This window comes from Nerophis ophidion, linkage group LG08 (assembly GCF_033978795.1).
Source record: "Nerophis ophidion isolate RoL-2023_Sa linkage group LG08, RoL_Noph_v1.0, whole genome shotgun sequence".
Lineage (NCBI taxonomy): Eukaryota > Metazoa > Chordata > Actinopteri > Syngnathiformes > Syngnathidae > Nerophis > Nerophis ophidion.
In genome coordinates, this window is record NC_084618.1 from 58,262,211 (window position 1) to 58,289,535 (window position 27,325).

Here is a 27,325-nt window from a genome sequence, read left to right on the forward strand (position 1 = left end):
AGGTGTATGTATCCCTTTTGTGGCTTAAAACCTTTTTTTTTTTTTTTTTTTTTTAACTTTTGTTGACATAATTTGACATGGTATGGACAATTGTATTCAATATATAAATGTAGCTTGGGTGTAAGGTTATTTTGCGGTGTTCAGGTACCATGTACTATTTGTTCATTTTTAAATAAGTCTCACAGGATATACAGTAGTTGCGAGAAATCTAGCCTTGACGCTGGAATTCAAGCCCTAGTGGAAAAATGTCATTTTGTACGTCTGTAGCTTTAATGCTAATGAGTGTGTTTGTCCACTGTCTCTGTAAGGACTGTCTGACTCCAAGAAGCGCTATTGTGCACTTTATTAACTTTATTAACGCTGTAACTCTGCACTTGTCCAACGTTTAAATAGATGCCATCAATCTCGTAAAACAAAAAGACACAAAGGAAGTGGGGGAGGACACAAACGTTATCAAAATTAGCACAGCTGTGTGAGCGACAGTGCTAACATCACACTCACATTTTAACAGGTTAACCCATTTGCTGAAGAAAAACAAAATAATAAACCATAAAGCTTCAACATGTGTAGCTAACTAACGGATATACTGTCCTTTGTAAAGAGCCAGGCCTGTTTTTTAAACGTGTAATAATTCTTGCCTTTTTACAACACTTTCTCACATTTAGTGCTTATAAACATAACACTTATAACTGTTTTAATGACTTAAAAGTACATATTATATAATAGGGGACCTTTTGAGACATGTAGTGAAGCCTGACTTTTTACAAAACTAGATACATTTTTCCTACATATGGTGGTCATAAGCAGGACATATATTACTGTTTTAATGTCATAAAAAATTACATATTGCATACATTTTAAAATGTAGCTTATAAAGACGTGTAGTGAAGTCTACCCTTCTACAAAGTTAGATCGATTCTTCTCAAAACCAATGCTTATATACAGGATGCATATCACTGTTATGTTAATATAAATAACATATTGCATAATTGTTTTTATGAAGTGGAATATCAGGGTTTTCCCACAGAACTAGGAACTACAACAATATTATCACATTAATCATGAAAGAAACGCAGATTTAAACACAATTTTGAAGAAACATAATGTACGCCTTTACCTTAACATGGGTTGGGTTGTCATGTGGTCAGTGGTCAGGTCAATGCAGACGTCAGTGCAAAGAGGAGTGATGAGACTCCGACGGTTGTGCTATCGGTATATTTTGCTTCAAAGTACTGTAGTACCTCAACTTGCGTGCTTAAATAGTTTTGTGGTGGGATAGGACCCTTAACTCAAGACACATTTGTATCTGAAATCAGCATCTCTTATTGAAATTAATTGAAATCAGTTTAATTGGAGCACCGTTTTAACATGAAACTTGCCTTTAAAAAAACAGTTTGATACAAAATACTGTACAAAAAAAGACAATAGAATGTACTGCTAAGAACTACAATAGTTTTATGAAGTGACATCATAATAATGTACAGGATTTACCTTGGAATGTGGACTTTTACGATATCTCCTTCTAGCTCTTTTGTCAAACACACCATCAGCAGCTTTATCGTATTTTCATGGACAAATGTTTGCCATTTATATAATATTGAAACATTCTTGGCTAATGTTGGACTCATTCTGCTTCAGTATTGTGCAGACTAGCACACGAGTCCTTAGGTGTTCCCAAGCCAGCTGGGAGACATAGTCCCTCCACTGTGTCCTGGTTCTTCCCGTGGTAGCCTACGGGTCGGACCTGCCCTAAACACCTCCCCAGGGAGGCATTCGGCTTTCTGATCAGATGCCCAAACTACCTCATCTGCTCCTTTCGATGTGAAGGAGCAGTGGCTTTATAATCTTTCAAATTTTCTTGTAATCAAACAATATTTTCGGTATATTAGATGGGATCTTTACCTGACATGTTTTGACTGTGAACTGCAGTTTTCTTCAGAAGGGTCACCTGACGACTGTGACTTGTTGCCTATCAACTGTTCTTATAGGCGTGGCCAATCAGGCAGACCTGTCAAGTCTACCTTGTTGGTTACCCCCCCGCCTCGCTGCTTGATGGTTAATGGAGGAGGGAGTCCCAGGTATACGAGAGCATAAACGCTCCCTCATCCCGATTGATGGTTTACTTGGGCTGCTTCCTTAGTTCGATCGCCTCCTTAATCCATCGTTTGAATTTGTTACTTTTTGTCCCGATGATTTTGCTGTTGTCCCAGTCCATGATGTGGTTATTTATTTTGCAATGATCTGATATGGCTGGTTTTAAGATTTCCTATTCAGATTTTTGTTTTAGGCTTCTCATAAACCTTCCAGTTGTCTCTTTTTCGCATTCTTTCTGATGTCCTTTCTTCCTTGTGTTGAATGTCCTCCCTGTTTCTCCGATGTATGATTTTTCGGATGATTTACACGGGATTTCGTAGATGACATTGCATTTCATGTCTTGTTCTATTTTGTCTTTTGGATGTACAAGTAACTGTCTTATTTTTGTGTGAGGTTTAACTGCTGTGTTTATTTTGTTGTTTTTTCATGACCTGCTGTATTGGTTCAGTTACTCCACTAATGGAAAGCAACGCGTAACAGTGGTCAGGTGACCCTTCTGAAGAAGACTGCAGATGACAGTCAAACCATGTCAGGTAAAGATTCCATCTAATATACAGAAAACATTGTCTGATTACCCTGCGACCCCAAAGGGAATAAGCGGTAGAAAATGGATGGATGGATTGTCTGATTACAAGAAATGTGACAGAGTGTATGAATAAGAAGACGTAATGAACCTTTTTGAGCAAAGCAGTGGCTTGAATTTGAGCTTCTCAAGAATGATGGAACTTCTAACTTTATCTGTAAGGGAGATCCCCACCACCTGAAGGAGGAAACTCATTCCGACCGCTTGTACCCGTGATCTTGTCCTTTTGGTCATAACCAAAAGCTCATGACCATTGGTGAGAATAGGGACGTAGATCGATCGGTAAAGTGAGAGCTTTGCCTTTCGGCTCAGTTCTTTCTTTACCACGACGGATCGATACAGGGTCCGCATCACTGCAGACGCCAAATCGATCCGCCGGTCGATTTTACGATACACTCTTCCCTCACTCATGAACAAGACCCCAAGGTACTTGAACTCCTCCACTTGGGCAGGATCTCCTCCCCAACTCGGATATAAAGATTTATTTTTAATTGTAAATTTATTAAAAATAAAACAAAATAAAAATCACATGTTCATTATATACACAACCTTTGCTCAATGCTTTGTTGATGCACCTTTGGCAGCAATTACAGCCTCAAATCATTTAGAATACGATGCCACAAGCTTGGCACACCTATCTTTGGTTACTTTTGCCCATTCCTCTTTGCAGCACATCTCTAGCGCCATCAGGTTGCATGAAAAATATTGTTTTTTATCCAGGGTGTCTTTGTAGATTGCTGCACTCATATTTCCCTCAAAATGTGTCACGGATCGGAGGTTGGAGACAGTATTAATGCAAAATTTAATTTCTTGCATGAGTAAAAGCGTTCGTTAACTTTGACAGCCCCAAGTAAATAATTTCAAAGTATACATTTTATGATATTCTGACAATAAAATGTAATTTGTGTAAAATATTTGGATTTTTTTTAAGTTAACTTGCATTATGCAAGTAGTTTAGAGCTAATATTCACAAATAATCAAAATGTTTAAGTTTTGCATTGACCCATCCCCATGTTCACACCCTGCGAGGTGTGGGGAGCAGTGAGCAGCAGCGGTAGCCACGCACGGTAATCGTTTTGGGGATTTCCCTATTCCAACCCTTGATGCTGAGTGCCAAGCAGGGAGGTAATGGATCCCATTTTTATAGTCTTCGGTATGACTCGGCCGGGGTTTGAACTTACAAACTTCCAGTCTCAGGGCGGACACTAACCCAAGGCCACCGAGCAGGTTTGATTGATCATCCATCCATCCATTTTCTACTGCTTATCCTTACAGGGTTGCAGGGGGTGCATCTTCTCCTTTCAGTATTGCGCCCATTCGGATGATCATCATATATTCTGGGTATCCATGAGACTGCCAGTTTGCTTGTCCTTTCTAGACATCCATTCATCCATTTTCTACTGTTTGTCCCTTTTGGGGTCGTGGGGGTGCTAGAGCCGATCCCAGCTGCACATTGGCGGAAGGCAGTGTACACCCTGGACAAGTCGCCCCATCATCGCAAGGCCAACACAGATAGACAGACAACATTCACAATCACATTCACACACTAGGTAGGGCCCATTTAGTTTTGCCAATCAACCTATCCCCAGGTGCATGTCTTTGGAGGTGAGAGGAAGCCGGAGTACCTGGAGGGAACCCACGCAGTCACAGGGAGAACATGCAAACCCCACACAGAAAGATCACAGGCCCAGGATCAAACCCAGGACCCGGCACAAGAACCAACCCATGTTCCGCCGTGCTGCCCTGTGATTAATCAGATTTGAAAAATGTATTGTTCCCAGCATCACTAATCAGAACATTAACAAACCATAAATTGTGATTATGTCTGCCTATTTAACTCATTTCTACTGTTTATTTGTGCTTTTAACAACTTTCACTCACTACCTACATGCAAAGAGGCCTACAGAGTGTGTGCCCACTTACTGGTTTTCCTGACAAAGAGGCTGAAGGAGGTCTGCAACTCGCTGATGTCATTGCGGACGCTGATGTCCAGGCAGTGAAAGCCGGTTGAGGTAAAGGTGTGATTGAGCCACAGGATGTTCTCGTACAGCATCGTCAGAGTGCAGACCCCCGTCGTGTCGGGCACGCAGTTGGGAAGGAAACGCCAACAAACCCACATGGGAGGACTGAAGACACAAATCATACTGATTGCAAATGTACGTAAAGATGGAGAAACTACACAGGGCAGCTGAGCCTACCTTCCATCAACATTGAAAGCCAGACTGGCGGTTTGAGAGACCTCATAATCAGAAGGCCCCTTTAGTTCAATGCTTTTGATTGCATCTGCAAATTAATTACACTTGTGAGTCCCAGCATGATAGCCTCATACACAATTTAACAGCACAAACCAAGCACTTGAATGTCCTTGGTGTAGACCCCGGTTATAGGAGAAGTGTATTTAGTCAGATTGACTCCTATTTTAAGCCGGAGCGTGTAGTTTCCAGATGAGGCATAGTGGTATCTGACAACAGGCTCGTTCCCTTGGATCACCTTTCTGCAGTACAAAAAAAGGATGCTCATAAAGAAGTAAAAAAAAATAATGAAATGACTCCCCCATACCCATTTCCTAAATCCCATGTGTAGCTGAACTTTGCCGTGCTGAAGTTCTGCTGTGGGTCTGAAAGTTCAAACATGGTCTCTGTGGGAACGTCGGATGCCAGCTCTCCCGTGTTTCTCACATAGGTGGCGTTACCTTCCATTTGATAGAAAACCAGCTTCCCAGCAATATTTTCTGTGTAAAGCGAGATTCCGTGCAATCAGTGCCATGCTTGAAAAGTGGAAGTTAGTTAATTTCATACCTAAATCTGTCAGGGCGTCGTCCGATTTTGCCACACCCAAGATAACCAGGATAGGAAGCAACCAAATCCTTCAGTCGCCATATAAAACCAAGTTAATTGCTAATTTTAGACATTTAAGGAGTCAAAATAGTACCTTTCCATGTTTGCCGGTCCTCTTCTCTCAAGGACATCAAGTAAAAAATGAAGGCAAATGAAGCGCCTGAGCTCCACTCTGATTTTCCAGCATTGGCTAAATGCTGTTAAATGCTTGAAATTGTCACCATGCGTTGCAGTCATGTGCCCCTGCAGGAACAACAATTAGCTTTTGAGCTGTGGGCTCCATCCATGCAAATCATAGAATGTATTTTTATTTTCTCATGACTGTTTTGGGGATGGTTTTTAATGAATGTGTTTTTTTGGAAAACAAAGAATTCCTTTTTGATTAATTAGGAAACTGAAATTATTCTGATGACAGTGTTTATGTCAGTGTGATCAGTGCTTTTTGTGAACCTAAATGCAATTTTGTTTGTCGGCCTATGCCAAACACTTTGGCTACTGCCAAGCAAATACACATACAGTATATGCTGCATGATTAAGAAAATAAACAAATTAGTCATCGCTCATTTATCGCTGTTAATTGGTTCCGGGCATGACCGCGATAAAAACATTTCCGTAAAGTGGAAACCATTAATTATAAATTGGATATGTTTGTACAGCTAGAGCATTAAAAAACCTGTTTAGACTTTCTGATCACATTTTATAACATCATTAAAGCCCTCTAAAAAAAAATACACCTACATAGTCACCTTTAAATTATTTTAATCCAATATATTAATGCTGCTGGAGGCTGAGCCACGATACTGAACGGTGCACTTTGAGTGATTTGGTCTACTGTACTACTGGCCAATGCAACTGTAGTACTGATATTTTCATTTTATTTAGCTATTTTTATGGTAGAAAATGCTTAATATAAGCCAAAAATGTATGCAACTTATTTAAGCAACTCAATAAATAAATATTCCAAGTATCAAATATGATGAAATGACGAATAAACTTAAATATATATATATATATATATATATATATATATGTATATATATATATATATATATATATATATATATATATATATATATATATATATATATATATATATACATATATATATACATATATATAAACCCCATTTCCATATGAGTTGGGAAATTGTGTTAGAAGTAAATATAAACAGAATACAATGATTTGCAAATCATTTTCAACGCATAATCAGTTGAATATGCTACAAAGACAGCATATTTGATGTTCAAACTGATAAACTTTTTTTGTTGTTGCAAAAAACCATTAACTTTAGAATTTGATGCCAGCAACACGTGACAAAGAAGATGGCAAAGGTGGCAATAAATACTGATAAAGTTGAGGAATGCTCATCAAACACTTATTTGGAACATCACACAGGTGTGCAGGCTAATTGGGAACAGTTGGGTGCCACGATTGGGTATAAAAACAAGCTTCCCAAAAAATGCTCAGTCTTTCACAAGAAAGGATGGGGCGAGGTACACCCCTTTGTCCACAACTGCGTGAGCAAATAGTCAAACAGTTTAAGAACAACGTTTCTCAAAGTGCAATTCCAAGAAATTTAGGGATTTCAACATCTACGGTCAATAATATCATCAAGAGGTTCAGAGAATCTGGAGAAATCACTCCACGTAAGCGGCATGGCCGGAAACCAACATTGAATGACCGTGACCTTCTATCCCTCAGACGGAACTGTATCAAAAACCGACATCAATCCCTAAAGGTGTCACCACATGGGCTCAGGAACACTTCAGAAAACCACTCTCACTGAATACAGTTTGTCGCTACATCTTTAAGTGCAAGTTAAAGTTGTACTATGCAAAGCGAAAGCCATTTATCGGCAACATCCAGAAACGCCGCCGGCTTCACTAAGATAGACTGATGCAAAGTGGAAAAGTGTTCTGTGGTCTGACGAGTCCACATTTTAAATTTTTTGGGGATATATTCGACATCGTGTAATTGGGACGAAAGGGGAAGCGAACCATTTAGACTGTTATCGACGCAAAGTTTAAAAGCCAGCATCTGTGATGGAATGGGGGTGCAGTAGAGCCCAATGCATGGGTAACTTCCACATCTGTGAAGGCACCATTAATGCTGAATAGGTACATACAGGTTTTGGAACAACATATGCTGCCATCTAAGCGCCATCTTTTTCATGGACGCCCCTGCTTTTTTCAGCAAGACAAGCCACATTCAGCATGTGTTACAACAGCATCGCTTCGTAAAAAAAGAGTGCGGGTACTTTCCTGGCACGCCTGGAGTCCAGACCTGTCTCCCATGGAAAATGTGTGGCGCATTATGAAGCGTAAAATACGACAGCGGAGACCCCGGACTGTTGAACGACTGAAGCTCTACATAAAACAAGAATTGGAAATTATTCCACTTTCAAAGCTTCAAAAATTAGTTTCCTCAGTTCCCAAACGTTTATTGAGTGTTGTTAAAAGAAAAGGTGTTATAACACTGTGATGAACATGCCCTTTCTCACCTACTTTGGCACGTGTTGCAGCCATGAAATTCTTAGTTAATTATTATTTGCCAAAAAAAAAAAAGTTTATGATCCATCCATCGTTTTTCTGCCGCTTATTCCCTTTCGGGGTCGCGGGGGGCGTTGGCGCCTATCTCAGCTACAATCGGGCAGAAGGCAGGGTACACCCTGGACAAGTCGCCAACTCATCGCAGTTTATGATTTTGAACATTAAATATCTTGTCTTTGTAGTGCATTCAATTGAATATGGGTTGAAAAGGATTTGCAAATCATTGTATTCCGTTTATATTTACATCTAACACAATTTCACAACTCAAATAGAAACGGGTTTTGTAGAAATATCAATACTACAGTAGTATGGCCACAAGAGGAGACGGTGCCTGTAGTTTATTTTTTTTTTGTGCACTTTGCTGCTGCGCTGTTTCTATTTTGCTTTACTATAATAAAATGATTTATTTTTATCATATGTATTTTTATTTTTACCTACACTTTGCTTGCTGTCTCTGCATCCTGGGCTCAATACCAACAACAGCCACACCAAACGTAACAGTTTAGGACCTCAAAGGCTCTGACCACGCTCAAGTCGATTTACAGTCGGATCACACATTTGTTATTGAGTTTGTTTTTTTGTTTGCCCAATATGAATTAGTTACACTTTTTATTTTTAGATTAGGTATGTTTTTTAGATGAGGGATGAGAGACTTTTTAAAGATCATATTTATCTTAGTTTTTATATCATGTTAAAGTTGCTAGTTTATTCTTTATTCAATCCTATTCGATACTATTTCATTATTTAGTTGCTAAAATTAAGAGATTTGCTATTACAGTTGTTCCTTGCCACATCACGCTTCAAATATTTTCCACCACATCGGAATTATTTTCTTGTTTGATTTGGATTTTTTAAAGCATACTGTACAACATGTTTAGCCTAAAATTAAGAATTTGTAAACATTAAAATGGCTAAATAAACTTAACATATAAATATGACAGTATAGTATTGGCCAAAAGTGGAGACCAAACTAATCTAAGAGTGCTAGTCAGTATCGTGGCCAATGATTGGCTCAGCCTCATGCAGCAGCATATTGGATTAAAAGAGTGCAAAGGGGACAAAAAAGGCGTTATTTCAAGTCCAGAAAGCTTTCATAATGTTGGAAAAACAGATGTAGAATGTTTTAAACAGCTTTTTAACTCTCCAGCTGTAGAAATGTTTAATTTGTAATAATAATTATTTTACTTTGCAGTCACTTACTTAACCAGTTCAAAGCAATAAACTAGAGAGTGGAGTAAAATTGTTAATCAAGGGGCTTCACGGTGGAAGAGGGGTAAGTGCGTCTGCCTCACAATACAAAGGTCCTGAGTAGTCCTGGGTTCAATCCCGGGCTCGGGATCTTTCTGTGCGGAGTTTGCATGTCCTCCCCGTGAATGCGTGGGTTCCCTCTGGGTACTCCGGCTTCCTCACTCTTCCAAAGACATGCACCTGGGGATAGGTTGATTGGCAACACTAAATTGGCCCTAGTGTGTGAATGTGAGTGTGAATGTTGTCTGTCTATGTGTGTTGGCCCTGCGATGAGGTGGCGATTTGTCCAGGGTGTAAACCGCCTTCCGCCCGATTGTTGCTGAGATAAGCACCAGCGACCCCCGCGACCCCAAAGGGAATAAGCGGTAGAAAATGGATGGATGGATGGATGGATGGAAACTAGAGAAGACTGTTTTTTATTGTCCAAAGACTATAAAAAATGGGACCCATAACCTCCCTGATTGTCACTCAGCATCAAGGGTTGGAATTGGGGGTTATATCACCAAATTGACTGCGATGAGGTAGCGACTTGTCCAGGGTGACCCCTGCCTTCCGCCCGATTGTAGCTGAAATAGGCACCAGTGCCCCCCACAACCCCAAAAAGGGAATAAGCGGGGGATGGATCACCAAAATGATTCCCAAGCGCAGCCACCGCTGCTGCTCACTGCTCCCCTCACCTCCCAGGTGGTGGGACAAGGGGGTGGGTCAAATGCTGAGGGTAATTTCATTTACCACACCGAGTGTCTATCAGTGGTACTTCAACTTTTTTTTTAGTGGTTCAAAACATGATTCCATATTTTTTTTGGTTACCATTTGTATAATTTTGTTTAGAATTCATTTTAATATCAAAAAAATAAGGAAGCTGAAAGAGTTGGCTATTTTTAGTGAACCCAGCCGTTAGAACTGATTAAAAGAGGCAACATTTCAATAGAGATGCCTTACAGTTGTATTGTACCGCCCTCTGGTGGACAATAATCTCACAAGCTTTGAATAATATGTGTTTTTCCTTCGAACCCCACTTTTGCCACAACTTGAAAACATGTCATATTCACGGCAAAATGACTAATCATAAATCATTATCGCACACCACGTGACCTGTTAAGCATACGTGACGTCACAGCCCCGCCCCTGCGGTCCTCCCTAAACACCGGCTGATGTCCATTCCGCTGGCAGAGAGTTCTCTGCTGTCCGGAGCGTCACTGTACACTGTACATATATGCGTGCGGTGCATGCTGGGAGCAGGACCACCGGCTCTGGGTTCGACAGTAAAGGCGACTGACCATTCGGATTATACTCGACCTTTTTTATTTTATTTATTTGTTGTTTTTGTTGTTGTGGTATACCTGAGAAAATCAACGTACCATCATGTCGGGGGCTCCGCATGACGTCAGCAAACTTACGGAGTTGACTTATAAGGTGAGTCATTTGTTATAAAGTTACACGGTGAAGGGATCATTTCCTGTTTTATGTTGCAAAATAGCGTAGGTTGTTTAAAAAAAACAGCAGCAAAACGATGTGAAAAGTGCGTTTTATGTTTGCTTGTTTTTACGCCTTTTTGAATTGAATGGAATATATGGAAAATCACACTTTGCATATTTGTTGTGCCGCTGCAGCTCCTTATATTGTCCATATTAATGGCATCAATAATCCACGGATGATTGGATTAATTCAGCATTGTTGGACCATAAATCTAATCACTGGTGGTGATTAGTAGGTGTTGGGTTTCCTCGTAGTGACGTGTACAAACAACACATCTGAGTTTAGTTTTTTAGTTTAGTTTATAAAGGATCCCCATTAGTCTACACTGTAGAGACTATTCTTCCTTGGGTCCAGGCCAAAAAAACATCACACAATCACAAAACAAAAGATTACAATGCAGTACATCATGATCAATAATAAAATGTTGTAATACAAAAATAGCAACAACAACAACAACAAAACAATAAAAAAGTACCATCCATCCATGTTCTACTGCTTGTCCCATAATTATTAAATATTCAAAAATTATTTATGAGTTATAATGAGCTATTTAATTACATGACTGTGTGTGTGTGTGTGTGTGTGTGTGTGTGTGTGTGTGTGTGTGTGTGTGTGTGTGTGTGTGTGTGGTGAGTGAGAGTCATCCATGCCACAGTTTCAGCTGGATGGGGTGGGAGGGGAGAAAAAAAAGAAAAGAAAACAAGGAACCAGTTTGCTTCTATTTTTTTTTTTCACCGCCCTTCTCTGTACTTTTTGCATTGTTAAGTCATACCTGCTCCTCATTGTTCCTCCCAGGGAGTGCGGGGGGGACGCAAGTCAGGGAGGTTAACAGCACTTGACCATTCAGGCATTTCAATAGAGAGGGTGGGGGCGAGAGGAGAAAGGAGGGTCCATACCACAAATAGCAGTGTTAAAGATCAAGTTAAACATTGAAGATTTTATTGTAGTCACATTTCAAGGGCACCTCGTGCATGGAAAAAGGCCCCCACCACCCTGCAAGAAAACTGTATCAAAATGTCTGAAATGGTGTGTGTGTGTGTGTGTGTGTGTGTGTGTGTTTGTTGCTTACTTTCTTCCTTTCTTATACTTACTTTGCCCAGAATGTGATGGAACAGTTCAACCCCAGTTTGAGGAACATGGTCAACCTAGGGAAGAGCTACGAGAAGTCAGTCACAGGTAAGTGCACACAGCTTTTTAAAGTCGATCAATCATCAATCAAAGTGTATTCATATAGCCCTTAATCACAACTGTCTCAAAGGGCTGCACAACCCACAACGACGTCCTCGGCTCAGATCCCATTTCAGGGCAAGAAAAAAACTCAACCCAATGGGATACGATGAGAAAGTCCCATTTATGATGTAATTTCTCAACAACTTGAAATAACTTTTACTGGTAATGAGCTACAACAGAGCCTCCAAGAAGCTCTACTCTGCACTCAAGTCACTTTTTAAATGCATATGATATGATGGGATATTTTCAATAATTGAAGTACAAACCCCAAAACCGGTGAAGTTGGCGCATAGTGTAATTCGTAAATATAAACAGAAAACAATGTCTTGCAAATCCTTTTCAACTTATATTCAATTGAATAGACTGCAAAGACAACATTTTTAATGTTCAAACTGTGAATTTTTATTTTTTATTTTTTTTTTGCAAATAATCATTACCTGAGAATTTAATGGCAGCAACATCTTGCAAAAACGTTGGCACAGTGGCATTTTTACCACTGTGTTACATGACCTTTCCTTTTAACAACACAGTAAACATTTGGGAACTAAGGAGACCAATTTTTGAAGCTTTTCAGGTGGAATTCTTTCCCACTCTTGCTTGATGTACAGATTAAATTGTTCAACAGTCCGGGGTCTCCATTGTGGTATTTTAGGCTTCATATTGCGCCACACATTTTCAATGGTAGACAGGTCTGGACTACAGGCAGGCCAGTCGAGTACCCGCACTCTTTTGCTACAAAGCCATGCTGTTGTAACACGTGGCTTGGCATTGTCTTGCTGAAATAAGCAGGGGCGTCCATGATAACATTGCTTTGATGGCAACATACGTTGCTCCCAAAACCTATCAGCATTAATGGTGCCTTCATAGATGTCTAAGTTACGCATGCCTTGGGCACTAATACACCCCCATACCATCACAGATTGCTGATTATTTTCCTCTTTGTTCCGGAGGACAATTTCCAAAAGCACTTTTCCATTTTGCATCAGTCCATTTTTGATGAGCTCGGGCCCAGCGAAGCCGGCGGCATATCTGGGTGTTGTTGATAAATGGCTTTGGCTTTGCATAGCTTGCACTTACAGATGTAGTGACCAACTGTAGTTACTGACAGGTTTTTTTTTAAGTGTTCTTGAGCCCGTTTGGTTATATCCTTTACACGCTGATGCAGGTTTTTTATGCAGTACCGTCTGACGGATCGAAGGTCACGGGCTAATCCGCTTACGCGTAGTGATTTCTCCAAATTCTCTGAACCTTTTGATGATATTACGGACAGTAGATGGTGAAATCCCTACATTCTTTGAAATAGCTACTTGAGAAATATTGTTCTTAAACTGTTCGACAGTTTGCTCATGTATTTGTTGTGCGTGACCCTCGCCCCATGAAGTGAAGTGAATTATATTTATATAGCGTTTTTTCTCTAGTGACTCAAAGCGCTTTTCATAGTGAAACCCAATATCTAAGTTACATTTAAACCAGTGTGGGTGGCACTGGGAACAGGTGGGTAAAGTGTTTTGCCCAACGACACAACGGCAGTGACTAGGATGGTGGAAACGGGGATCGAACCTGGAACCCTAAAGTTGCTGTCACGGCCACTCTACCAACCGAGCTAAACTGCCCCATCCTTGTTGTTGAATGACTGAGCATTTCATGAAAGCTGTTTTTATACCAGCCTTTTCCCAATTAGCCTGTTCACCTGTGGGATGTTCCAAATAAGTGTTTGATGAGCATTCCTCAGCTTTCTCAGTCTTTTTTGCCACCTGTGGCAGCATTAAATTCCAAATGAGCTAATATTTAAAAAAAATAACAACGTTTTCCAGGTCGAACGTTAAGTATCTTGTCCTTGCAGTCTATTCAATTAAATATAGGTTGAAAATGATTTGCAAATCATTGTATTCTGTTTTTATTTACGATTTACACAACGGGCCAACTTCAATGGTTTTGGGGTTTGTACATTGTATACTTTAAGTGTGCACTTTCCCAACGTAATACATGCCATATATCATGGCTATTGTGCTATTTTAGCCTGTTCCCTAAGGAAAAAAATAATACTGAAACATAAACTTTCCACTGGGGATGGGGACCGAATTCTGTACTTTTAGAGGTACAGACCGTATTCTGTCCGTTCGTGTAAAATCCTACGCTTGGCAAACACTTGGCGAGGAAACATGCACTCAAGCAACACTCGTAGCAAACTCAATTTGACTGTCTCTAGGTTATTTTGCAATTTTCAATGCCAACAAAGCAAGTATGCCTGACAGTAAAGTAAGTCTCCACTATTCCAAAGTGCACAAGCTTTTCTCTTTACATGCCACTGGTTAGCATTTGTGATAACGGGTAAGCAAGCGCTCACAGCAGACTGAGCCAAACTGCCTTTAGGTAATGGGGTAGTTGTCCATGCCAGCAAAGCAATTATGCCTTATAGACAACACTGAAACAGAAAGTAAGGCGCCACTTTTTCAAAATGTACTGGCTCGAGGCTAATTTACATTGGGCGTTATTGATTAGCATTAGCAATTTTACATGGCAATTTCAACACCTCCAAATTTGTTCAACAAAACTACAACCAAGATGCACGTTACAATCAAACAGCAAGTAGGTAGTATTATGCTTATGGTACAAACCATAAGACTGGACAAACATTCAATTTATTGGCAACGACTACTTCCTGGTTAAAGCAATGCTCTGTTGTCTATACACTACTGTCATCTAGCGTCTTAGAATTGCAACTGCATGCAAAGTCTACTCTATAATGCTTGCAAATAAGACAATATATACAAACCCCGTTTCCATATGAGTTGGGAAATTGTGTTAGATGTAAATATAAACTGAATACAATGATTTGCAAATCATTTTCAACCCATATTTAGTGGAATATGCTACAAAAACAACATATTTGATGTTCAAACTGATAAACTTATTTTTCTTTTTCAAATAATCATTAACTTTAGAATTTGATGCCAGCAACACGTGACAAAGAAGTTGGGAAAGGTGGCAATAAATACTGATAAAGTTGAGGAATGCTTATTAAACACGTATTTGGAACATCCCATAGGTGTGCAGGCTAATTGGGAACATATGGGTGCCATGATTGGGTATAAAAACAGCTTCCCAAAAAATGCTCAGTCTTTCATAAGAAAGGATAGGGCAATGCACACCCTTTTGTTCACAACTGCGTGAGCAAATAGTCCAACAGTTTAAGAGCGTTTCTCAAAGTGCAATTGCAAGAAATGTAGGGATTTCAACATCTACGGTCCATATTATCATCAAAAGATTCGGAGAATCTGGAGAAATCACTCCACGTAAGCGGCACGGCCGGAAAACAACATTGAATGACCGTGACTTTCGATCCCTCAGACGGCACTGTATCAAAAACCGACTTCACATGGGCTCAGGAACACTTCAGAAAACCACTGTCACTAAATACAGTTTTTCGCTACATCTGTAAGTGCAAGTTAAAGGTCTACTATGCAAAGCAAAAGCCATTTATCAACAACATCCAGAAACGCCGCCGGCTTCTCTGGGCCCGAGATCATCTGAGATGGACTGATGCAAAGGGGAAACGTGTTCTGTAGTCTGACGAGCTCACATTTCAAATTGTTTTTGGAAATATTTGACATCGTGTCATCCGGACTAAAGTGGAAGCAAACCATCCTGACTGTTATTGACGCAAAGTTAAAAAACCAGCATCTGTGATGGTATGGGGGTGCATTAGTGCCCAAGGCATGGGTAACTTCCACATCTGTGAAGGCATCATTATTGCTGAAAACGTACTTACAGATTTTGGATAGACCTATGCTGCCATCTAAGAGCCGTCTTTTGTCATGGACGCCCCTGCTTATGTCAGCAAGACAATGCCAAGCCACATTCAGCACGTGTTAGAACAGCGTGGCTTCATAAAAAAAGAGTGCGGGTACTTTCCTGGCCCGCCTGCAGTCCAGACCTGTCTCCCATCGAAAATGTGTGGCGCTTTGTGAAGCGTAAAATACGCTGTTGAATGACTGAAGGTCTACATAAAACAAGAATGAGAAAGAATTCCACTTTCAAAGCTTCAACAATTAGTTTCCTCAGTTCCCAAACGTTTATTGAGTGTTAATAAAAGAAAAGGTGATTTAACTCAGTGGTGAACATGCCCTTTCCCAACTACCTTGGCACGTGTTGCAGCCATGAAATTCTAAATTGATTATTATTTGCAAAAAAAATAAAGTTTATGAGTTTGAACATGGGCTTCACGGTGGCAGAGGGGTTAGTGTGTCTGCCTCACAATACTAAGGTCCTGCTGTCCTGGGTTCAATCCCAGGCTCGGGATCTTTCTGTGTGGAGTTGGCATGTTCTCCCCGTGAATGCGCGGGTTCCCTCCGGGTACTCTGTCTTCCTCCCACTTCCAAAGACATGCAACGGGGGATAGGTTGATTGGCAACACTAAATTGGCCCTAGTGTGTGAATGTGTGTGTGAATGTTGTCTGTCTATCTGTGTTGGCCCTGCGATGAGGTGGCGACTTGCCCAGGGTGTACAGCGCCTTCCGCCCGATTGCACCGGTAGCTGAGATAGGCACCAGCACCCCCCGCGACCCCAAAAGGGAATAAGCGGTAGAAAATGGATTGATGGGTGGATGTTTTCCGTTTATATTTACATCTAACACAATTTCCCAACTCATATGGAAATTGGGTTTGTAACAATTGGACAGCACAATTACCATAACCAGCACATTTTTAAATTTCACATTAAAAAAATTACTTCATTTATCAAGCAATTTATGTACAGTTGAGTACAGGTATCAATTGGTACCGTATCGGTTAAAAAAATAATAGAAATCCCATCCCTAGCCCCCACGTCTGTAGCTGACTGACGGATAGTAGGGAGAGCGCCAGGCTTTATTTTAAGATGTGTCGCGAACACTGTATTTTTTTTTTTTTTTCAAGCGGTCCTCTGTGCTTTTAGCCTCCCACTCTGAAAACCCAGAAAATCAAAACCAAAAAGTAGCAAAAAGTGGAAGAGAGGAGAGATTTTTCTTACGCTTTGTGATCCTTAACAGGCTCTAGGGACAAATATCATATTATCATTATATGTAAACCAGCAGTTTTGTTATAATTTGGCATATTTACACCTGCAATGTTGAAGAGACTAACAAAAGAAATAAATACAAAAATATAAATCATTAAAAAGTCAATTAGCCACTTTGTGCCAGAATACATTGAGACAATTGAAGTTATTTATCTCAAGATGTAGTCTGCACTTTCTCAAAATGAATACAACTCACGCAAGCCTACAAACATTTAAAAAAAAAAAAAGATTTGCATTTAAGTTTCCAACAGTACAGGCCATAAATCTATTCAAATTGGAGGGTGCCTGTTTAAATACATTTCGGTGGTCTACAACCATCTAATTTAATTAGTCGGGTTTCTTACGCCTGTTTTCTTTCAAGTTTCATCAGTAACTATTAAACAACCCTAATGGCAGTTATGATTAAGCCCTATGAAATATGCCTAGCAACAAACACCAATAAGGGAAATTCCGTTGATGTACTTACCCTCCGTTACTGAAGCTAACACGGTTTAACACACTATTTAGTACCTTGGGAGTCGTTCCTACAGTATAAATATTTGTAGCATAGAAATATGACTAAATGTGTTTTCAGGAAGGAAATACAAATGTTTCAACATTGCCCATCCATGCAGGTATGACCTTCGCTGGAAAGGCCTACTTTGATGCCATCACGAAAATCGGGGAAAATGCCACCATGTCTCCAGTGTCCAGGGAACTTGGTACATTGATAATTTATTCATTTTCCAATAAATGTTTAGCTATAGTGTTATAGGCTTACTACACTTTGCTTACACATAATTCCAACGTTCATGTCATGTAAACACCGCTAACATTAACACAAACAGCAAAAAAGCCTGACTGTTAGAAATAATAACCCAATCAAATTTAAAAGTCAATTAAAACTCTTTTGAGGTGCATTCAATACATTATTTTTATATTTTGGCTTAATGGCTAGACAGAACCAACTTTTGAACCTTTTTCAACTCTTCACACCATAACTGGGAAAGCTTTTCTTTTTTTTTGAAAAACAAAACTTAAATGGCTAAAATTCTTTAAATGGCTAAAATTGTCATCTCTCACTTAGTCACCACAGTGGTAACAGGAAAGTATGATTTTTTGGCTAACAAGCTTCCTTATTTTCAAACTGACAACTAGCAAGTTTGTGCAATGTTTTGCTTGATCCACCACATGACAAATTTTTAAGCATCTTAAAGAAATGTTTTAACTATTCATCAAGTTAATGCTCTGTTCTGAAGTGCATTTTTTTGCAGGGACTTGCAATGTATTCTAAATGACAGCCGCAGATTTTTCATTAGGTCGTTGCGCCGTGGTTTCACTTTTGTAATAACAATGGTTTGAGGAAACATCTGTAGAAGCAGAAATCTTTGCAAAGCAACCAGAAAAATAATAATCACTGATTGTTGAACCAGCTTAATATGGTCACAATAGGAATTTAAAAAATGCAACCACAATACACTTACGGGGTAATTGCGCTTTTAAAAAAATTGCCCATCATCCACAATCCTTACATTAGACAAGGATACACATGTCTTTCTTATTTCATTGCATACTAAATTGTGTAAAACTGCTAGCAAGAGGCGGCTAACAATTCGGGTAATGGGGATGCTATCTATTCCACCTGTAAAGCCTTCTGAAAACGTCTAACAAAGTTTTATGTACCGTATACTGTAAATATGCATGTAATGTAGTAACAGGCACATGCATGATACCATGGAGTATTTACAGTATTTTGGTCATTTTTAAGCATTACTGTCACTTCTTTCGATATTTTTGGATGCAAATTTAAAGGGATTTAGAGGCAGAATGGATTGATTTCAGTAGCTGCATTGCTAGCCACCTAGAACGAGACGATTATTTCAAATTAGAACTAAAAAAATATATATATATCGTCTTGTCTCTCATAAGGATTGTGAACGATAGGAAACATTTCCAAAAAAAGTGCAGTTCCCCTTAGAGTGACAATGACAATGAAGCATTCTTAACTAAGTAATTATTTATAAATATTCACCTAATAATGAGTGGCTAACATGGTACATTTAACCTTAATGCATCAAATTGTTGAATCTCATTTGGACCAGACAAGAAAACAAACATGACAATTGTGTGCATGTTTGCCAAGGTCTTATTGTCTCAATTTCATAATGAGCAATAGAAACGCATGAGTGCGCCTTGCACAATCTTTGCTGCTGGGACTATTTAGCGAAAGAGTGTGAATTCTCTCACAGCCTGCAGCAGGCGTCCTACTGCAAACATGCTGAATAAACACGACAGAAGAATGTCATTCCACTAGGGATCTTTCCTCATCTCTTCGTTTGGATTCGCCCTAATCCACCAACTGTCTATCTCTTCGGAAGAGCCTATAAGAGGCTGAAATTGAAGCAAAATTGAACATGTATGGCGTCAGGCGTCTTCATCTGGTGTGATGGACAGGATTACTTAGTAGATCATTTCTTTGGTTGAAGACTTGAATTTTTCCTCCCTAATGGTACGCAAGGCTATTTATTCACTGGGAGTTTTTAACTCAGAGTTCACTGCTGCCATTGTCTGGTCCAGTGTGGATTTACTCAGTTTATTGTATCAATCCTGTTACAAGTCCTGTTTTCCTGGTCAGAAAGTAGCACAGCATCTTGTACTTTGCCTTAAACTTTGACTTTTAAGCAATTTAAAAGGAGAGATGAATATTGCTTATATTTTAACCGATACTAGTACCAAATTGGTGCAGGTGCTTAAAAGTAATAAAAAGGCAGTCAAGCACGCAAAGCAAACTCAGCCGGACTACCTCTAGGTAATTTTACAATTTTCCACAACAACAATGCAGGAAGAAGGCACTTACAAGTGCAGTAAAGGTGCACTTTTTCCAAATACGCTAGCTCGATGTTAATTTTCATTGGATTTGCCATAGACATGCTACCGATTAGCATTGGCGATTTTATGTGGCAATTTTGAAAACTTCCAATTTGGTAATGCAACATACAACTCGGATACAAGTTACAATCTATCAGCTGGTGTGTAATTTTAATGCTTACAGTATAATCACTTTGGCAAATTCAACTTAATGGTAAAGACTACCTCCGGACTCAGGTAACACACCGTACTGTATACACTACCGTCATCTTACGTCTTGGAATTGCAACTGCATGCAAAGTCTACGGTACAGAACTTGAAAATGGGACCCAGAATAATAAGAAAACAAGATAACAACTGGATAGCACAACTCACTGTTAAATGTAAAAAAAAAAAAATATTATTATCATTTATCAACAGAGTAGAACACACACAAAAGTATTGAATATTGGTACGTGGTACCGTATTGATTCTCAAGTAGCGGGAATTGGTACCATATCGATTATCAAGTACCGGGAATCGGGACCGTATCGATTTAAATGGGAAAGGTATCTATCACTAGTTGTAATGTGTGACGTTCTTAATTTAAAGGATTTGTGAATGCACCTTGCTGGCTGTAACCGTCATTATTGGTACCTATTGAAGAACAGCATTGTTGTTGTTGTGGCTACCCATATATTTAGGTGCTAATGTGCCATTTCTATTTCGGTACCCATCCCAATTTAAGAGACTCAGGATGAACGTAGGAAATCACTACAAGGCTTTAGTTTCTCCTTGGGGAGCTTGTAACTAAATATTATCAAGAAATATTATCCTGTGTTGTCATGTGTTAAGTTATGGGTAAATGATACAAGAGTGAAGTAACAAAATCAAGCCAAAATACTATTGTATATTACAGACTTAATTATAAGACGACCCCTCCACTTTAAGACCGATTTCTGGAAAACATTTTTAAGGCAAAATCAAGCTTTGAATATCAGTAAAATAACATGGTAGATTGCATTAAAAAGGTGATATGCGTTTGCCTGACAGTAACACTACTTGGACAAAATGTATTGCCAGAAAAATTCCAAGGATTTTGAGTTATTAGAAAAGAATGCCTTTTATTGTCACTATACACAGGTACAATGAGATTAAAGGCAACTCCAGTATCAGTGCGACAGTCAATAAATATGCAAAAAAAATGGAAGGAAAGAAAAGAAAAGTAGTGCAAAAGGAGGAAAGGTGCACAGTCCAGTCCTGTGAATGAATGTTCTGAATGTGTTGTTTAGATATGGTATTATATACTTTACATATACAGAAGCATTCAGGCTGTGGGTGGAAAGTAAAAATAGCACTCAGAGAGGTGCTAAACTATAAAATCAGTGCTTATGAGAGTTCACCGTGGTTATGGTTATGGTTATTCTGCTATTGAGTTGTTTCATTTAATTTTGTGTGTAACTGCTTTCAGTATTATACAGTGGAGTTCTATACAACTGTGAACTACAACCCTATTAATGAACATATTAATGTACGAATGTTTAGGCAATATTTTTACCTCTTGCCTTTGGCCGTGCGTATGTACCAAATGTTGTGGCCTGTGAGAGTGAAGCACTGTGTATGTGTCAGTTTTAAACAATTAAAAGCCTCCTGTGCACGAAGGCGTGAATGGACTCTGCAGGGAGTTGTCATTCGCCTACGAAAATGTGAGCCGAGAAAAGAGAATGGCGCAATCCACACCCCTTCCAGTTTTTCTCTGTGCTGCTGTTTGTCAAGCCTCTGTGGGAATAGCTTTTTTGAAATACGGAGATAGGCCGTCTGTGTGAGAAGAATGGTAATGTCAAACGCAGCTATTTGTTTTCCCGGAGCATAAAGAGTGAGAATGCAGGGAACACTCTAAGGGTTTCGCTAAAGATAGCTTTTTATGAGATGATGTTACGGTCAATAGGAGTGGCATTTTAAATATTTGGAGCTATTTGATGAGACTGTCTAGACACGGACCACAGTAGTGGCTGTGTGCTCCTGTGTGATGCATGATATGTTTGCTGAATCATAAAAGCTGGTGAGATTTCCTTCTCCCTACCTAGTATGTCCCCTGCAACAAGCTTAAGTACTTTTTTGATTAATAAAGTGTGCTTTCTAAATGGAGGTCGCGTAAAATGGGACAGAATCAAACAAATAATTACATATAATACATATAATGTGTCATTAATATATTTAATGTAAAGGTGTATTCAATATTTAATTAATTATCTAATTATTAAATTGACTATTGATTTAAGTATGTTTAATTATTCATTAACACAATTTAATTAATTATTTCAGGATTTAATTGTTTAATGAATAATTAAATGTACCCGTATGTCAGCGTTTATGATTTTATCTTATCAGTCAAACTCACCCACCAAAGTCAGTGGCTGGGCTATCACAAATCTAGTTTAATGATTTCTTTGGTTTGAAGCCTGGAACATTGGAAGACTTTCAAAAACCTGACGGCGAAGAAAGATACGCGGTTTAGCTCGGTTGGTAGAGTGGCCGTGCCAGCAACTTGAGGGTTGCAGGTTCAATTCCCGCCTCTGCCAACCTAGTCACTGCCGTTGTGTCCTTGGGCAAGACACTCTACCCACCTGCTCCCAGTGCCACCCACACTGGTTTAAATGTAACTTAGATATTGGGTTTCACTATGTAAAGCGCTTTGAGTCACTAGAGAAAATGCGCTATATAAATATAATTCACTTCACTTCACTTCATTCTTTTTCAGAAGTTGGTCGTAGATACAAAACCCAAAACCATTGAAGTTGGCACGTTTTGTCAATCGTAAATAAAAACAGAATACAATGATTTTCAAATCCTTTTCAACCTATATTCAATTGAATACACTGCAAATACCAGATACTTAACGTTCAAACTGGTAAACTTTGTTATTTTTTTGCAAATATTAGCTCATTTGGAATTAGATGCCTGCAACATGTTTCAAAAAAGTTGGTACATGTGGCAGAAAAGACTGAGAAAGTTGAGGAATGCTCATCAAACACTTATTTAGAACACCCCACAGTTGAACAGGCTAATTGGGAACAGTTGGGTACCATGATTGGGTATAAAAACAGCTTCCATGAAATGCTCAGTCATTCACAAACAAGGATGGGGCGAGGGTCACCACTTTGTGTACAAATGCGTGAGCAAATTGTCATACAGTTTAAGAATAACATTTCTCAACAAGGTATTGCAAAGAATTTAGGGATTTCACCATCTACGGTCCGTAATATCATCAAAAGGTTCAGAGAATCTGGAGAAATCACTGCACGTAAGCCAAGGCCAAAAATCAACATTGAATGCCCGTGACCTTCGATCCCTCAGGCGATACTACTACATCAAAAACCAACATCGGTGTGAAAAGGCCATAACCACATGGGCCCACAAACACTTCCAATCACCACTGTCAGTAACTACAGTTGCTCACTATATATGTAAGTGCAAGTTAAAGCTCTACTATGCAAAGTGGAAGCTATTTATCAACAACACCCAGAAACGCCACCGGCTTCTCTAAGATAGACTGATGCAAAGTGGAAAAGGGTTCTGTGGTCTGACAAGTATACATTTCGGACCAAAGAGGAAAAGAACCATCCAAAATTGTTATAAGCAGAAAGTTCAAAAGCCAGCATCTGTGATGGTATGGGGGTGTATTAGTGCCCAAGGCATGGGTAACTTACACATCTGTGAAGGCACCATTAATGCTGAAAGGTACATACAGGCTTTGGAGCAACACATGTTGCCATCCAAGCAACGTTTTTTTCAAAAGCTTCAATAATTGGTCTCTTTAGTTCCCAAATGTTTACTGAGTGTTTTGAAAAGGAAAGGCCATGTAACACAGTGGTAAAAATGCCCCGGTCCCAACTTTTTTGCAATGTGTTGCTGCCATTAAATTCCAAGTTAATGATAATTTGCAAAAAAAAACTTTTTTTCAGTTCCAACATTAAATATCTTGTCTTTGCAGTGTATTTAATTGAATATAAGATGAAAAGGATTTGCAAATCATTGTATTCTGTTTTTATTTACAGTTTACACAACATGCCAACTTCACTGGTTTTGGGTTTTGTATTTTAGACCTTGTGGAGTAAATGTGGAAGCTAGATCTGTTGACCCAGACCATGTCGAGGAATTTATAGAAGCTGTCAGAGTTTTTTTCCGCACTTTCAGAACACGATATCGAACAGTACTCCTCCGCTTCTCTGGTCGACAAGTGGAAGTGCCGGTTCAACCAATGAGGCATTGAGGGTTAAGTTTGACGGATTAAAAAAAAAGTAATTAAGTGTTGACACACAGGTTAATGAAATAAATCATTACATCCTGAAATGATTGATTAAAACACCAAATTCAAAAATAATGAAATCAATAATTAAATGAATGTTTTTTATTTATTAAATATTAAAATAATGAATGAAATTATCAAATAATTAAATGTACTTTTAAGTAAAACATTTTGTAGACCATTTAATAACACATTTATGTGTTTAATTCAGATTGTGAATGATTAATGACACATTTAAGTAAATACTTAAAGATTTATTGTTTTTTTTTACTTATCACAATGCACTCATAAAAGTCTACTTCTATGAGCGCATGATATCAAATGACAATGTGGTTCAAGGCCTGATCTACCAAGATTCCAAATAACACTAATTAGCGTGTGCCAGCTATAGAATTGTGCATACTATTAGCGGGTGGTTAACTAAGACTATATATGCAATTGATAATAAGTGCAAAAGTGGTGCACATCGCCGTATTTAAATTACGATTTTGTGTACATGGCTGTCACCATGGAGGCACTCATTTTCCTCCACAGCAATAATGGTGATGGTGCACTTGAATGATCGAGACGCAAGAAAATTCCTGTGACAAAAAGTTATTTTATGTAGGAAATCTACTAATAGTGTATATGAAATAACGAAAACCATTAAAAAAAAACGTGAGCAGACCAAAATACAAATCAATTGACTTTGTTTTAATCAGTCTTTTAAGTCGTCCCGCTGCTATAAAATTATAAAATGGCATTGCTGAAAAGAGCATATGGCTAATATTCTTATTTCTGGCAGTCGATACAGTATATGTTCACACTCACACAAATTCTCTCTCCATTTTCTGTCTTTGCCTTTTTCTCACAGCCATTTGTGCGTAACTGTGCCAGTTTCTCATGTACTTTCCAAACATGCTAAATATAGATGCAAAAACCAAGGTCTTTACATAATTTCAGGCTAAATGATTATATTTGCATATCGTCCTGCCAGTATTGTGGTTGTTCTGATAAGCAGCATTTATTCTGCATATACAGTACATGAAGGCAAACACGTTAAATGTACGAGCCCAGAAGATCAGCCTTGCGTCTGCTATCCAGTTTGCAGGTGTTTTAGTACTTGCACAAGGAAACCTTTAGTAGATCAGGCCTTGAGTGTGCAGTTGGCCAGTTGATAACACTTCTTTGATTTATTGCTTTTGGCTGCATGGATAAAATTGCAAATGCTCAGTTGGCAAGTTAACTCAGGTACACTGTCACTATCTATGATACAGTGGTACTTCAAATTATGAGTGCCTCAACTTAGGAGTGTTTCGAAATATAGCTGTCTCTCAGCTAATTGTTATGTTTCCAGTTTTAAGCAAAAATGTGAGTTCCAAGAAACCCCACCCTTAGTAGGTAGAGCAAACAGTGAACCGCATAATATCCGTCAAAAACATCTGGTCTTATTGGCTAGCAATAGCTTATAGTTAGAGATCTATACAAACTGTTTTTAAACAATAAAAATGAATAACGTGAGTGTGAAGGACATTGGTGAGATGAAGTGTATGATATGTATTGAATTATATAAACCATTACAAACATGACCGAAAATATGGAAAAGCTGCTGATGGTGTGTTTCATGAAGACGCAGATGAAAGGGTACAATAAGGGTATCTATTCAAGATAATCGCTATACATTACTTCATAAGTAGCAGTACATTTTGTTTAAACGGGTTATATATGACTCTTGTGACACACTGGCTGGACCTCATCTTAAGCAAACGTCAGTCTCCGAGACGCCTCTGTGATGTGTATGATGGGGAAAACCTTTGGATCCTGACTCATAGATGATGTGGTCACATTTGATAACACACTCAGACACAGCATGTGTGGACAAGCTCAGTGATGCATCTGATTGGAAGGTTCAGCGCTAGCTGAGATAACAAATGATATGTGGATACAGAGGCAGGGCTACCAAGGAGGAAAAAAAAGAAAGAAGCAGCTGACATTAACTCATATCAGACAGATTTCTTATTGGCATGAGTTTATTTGTCAAGGGCCATTTCCTCTTTCTGAATGATATCATCCGATAAGACCTGTTTAAGGCGTTGTTTCTTCCGCCACACTTGTCAATCAAATATCATGTCTGGTATTTAATACATGAAACCGGTTTTCAATTCAAACTCCTGATTTTCACCACTCTAAAGTGTATTTGTGAATTCATGTGCGTTTGAGGAGTTACACCCACCGGCCTTAAATACTTCAAAGTGCAATGAGTGTAATGAGTTATCCCGTACAGCAGTGTTTTTCAACCACTGTGCCGTGGCACACTAGTGTGCCGTGAGATAGTCTGGTGTGCTGTGGGAGATTATCTAATTTCACCTATTTGGGTTAAAAATATTTTTGGCAAACCAGTAATTATAGTCTGCAAATTTTGTGTTGTTGCTGAGTGTCTGTGCTGTCTAGAGCTCGGCAGGGTAACCGTGTAGTACTCCATTTCAGTAGGTGGCAGCCAATAGCTAATTGCTTTGTAGATGTCAGAAACAGCTGGAGGCAGCGTGCAGGTAAAAAGGTGTGTAATGCTTAAACCAAAAAATAAACAAAAGATCAGTGCTCCTACGAAAATGCATTGAAGGTTAGGGAAGGCTCTGCAGAACGAAACTAAAACTGAACTGGATTCAAAGTAAACAAAAACAGAATGCTGGACGACAGCAAAGACTTACTGCAGAGCAAAGACGGCATCCACAATGTACATCCGATTAATAAAACAAAGTAAATGCGGGAAATATTGCTTGAAGGAAGACATGAAACTGCTACTGGAAAATACCCCAAAAAATACCAAGAAAAAGGCCACCAAAATAGGGGTGCAAGACAAGAACTAAAACACTACACATGGGAAAACACCAAAAAACTCCAAATAAGTCACGGCGTGATGGGACAGGTCGTGACCGTACACCTACTTTGAGACAAGAGCTATATTGATGCATGGTTGGTTATGGTTTAAAGTCATATCCAACATTTGCGACGACTTTTTACCGTCTACTGAGTGTTGTTTTTTAATGATTTCTGCTGGTGGTGTGCCTCCAGATTTTTTTGTCTCAGAAAAGGTTGAAAAACACTAGCCTATAGTACAAGAGTATTACAGTA

The 27,325-nt window shown here is 39.0% G+C and overlaps 2 protein-coding genes across 3 annotated transcripts in view; one reads left to right on the forward strand and one right to left on the reverse strand.

The window, feature by feature from the left end:
- tmem130 (transmembrane protein 130) overlaps positions 1–5,740 on the reverse strand; it is a 13,233-nt gene extending 7,493 nt beyond the window's left edge. Inside the window, exons 1-6 of the mRNA XM_061907349.1 lie at positions 5,609–5,740; positions 5,476–5,543; positions 5,237–5,408; positions 5,026–5,171; positions 4,876–4,960; positions 4,601–4,803 (exon numbers count right to left, since the gene is read on the reverse strand). Of these exons, the coding sequence (XP_061763333.1) occupies positions 4,601–4,803; positions 4,876–4,960; positions 5,026–5,171; positions 5,237–5,408; positions 5,476–5,543; positions 5,609–5,616 (682 nt within the window). The 5' untranslated portion in view covers positions 5,617–5,740. The remainder of the gene's footprint in view (positions 1–4,600; positions 4,804–4,875; positions 4,961–5,025; positions 5,172–5,236; positions 5,409–5,475; positions 5,544–5,608) is intronic.
- A 4,722-nt stretch (positions 5,741–10,462) lies between these two features.
- baiap2l1a (BAR/IMD domain containing adaptor protein 2 like 1a) overlaps positions 10,463–27,325 on the forward strand; it is a 60,417-nt gene continuing 43,554 nt past the window's right edge. The window contains exons 1-3 of one of the 2 annotated variants that reach the window (XM_061909072.1): positions 10,463–10,727; positions 11,891–11,966; positions 17,694–17,780. In XM_061909072.1, the coding sequence (XP_061765056.1) occupies positions 10,677–10,727; positions 11,891–11,966; positions 17,694–17,780 (214 nt within the window). In that variant the 5' untranslated portion in view covers positions 10,463–10,676. Of the gene's footprint in view, positions 10,728–11,620; positions 11,817–11,890; positions 11,967–17,693; positions 17,781–27,325 lie in introns of those variants that run through there. The other variant, XM_061909073.1, reaches the window with a different exon arrangement.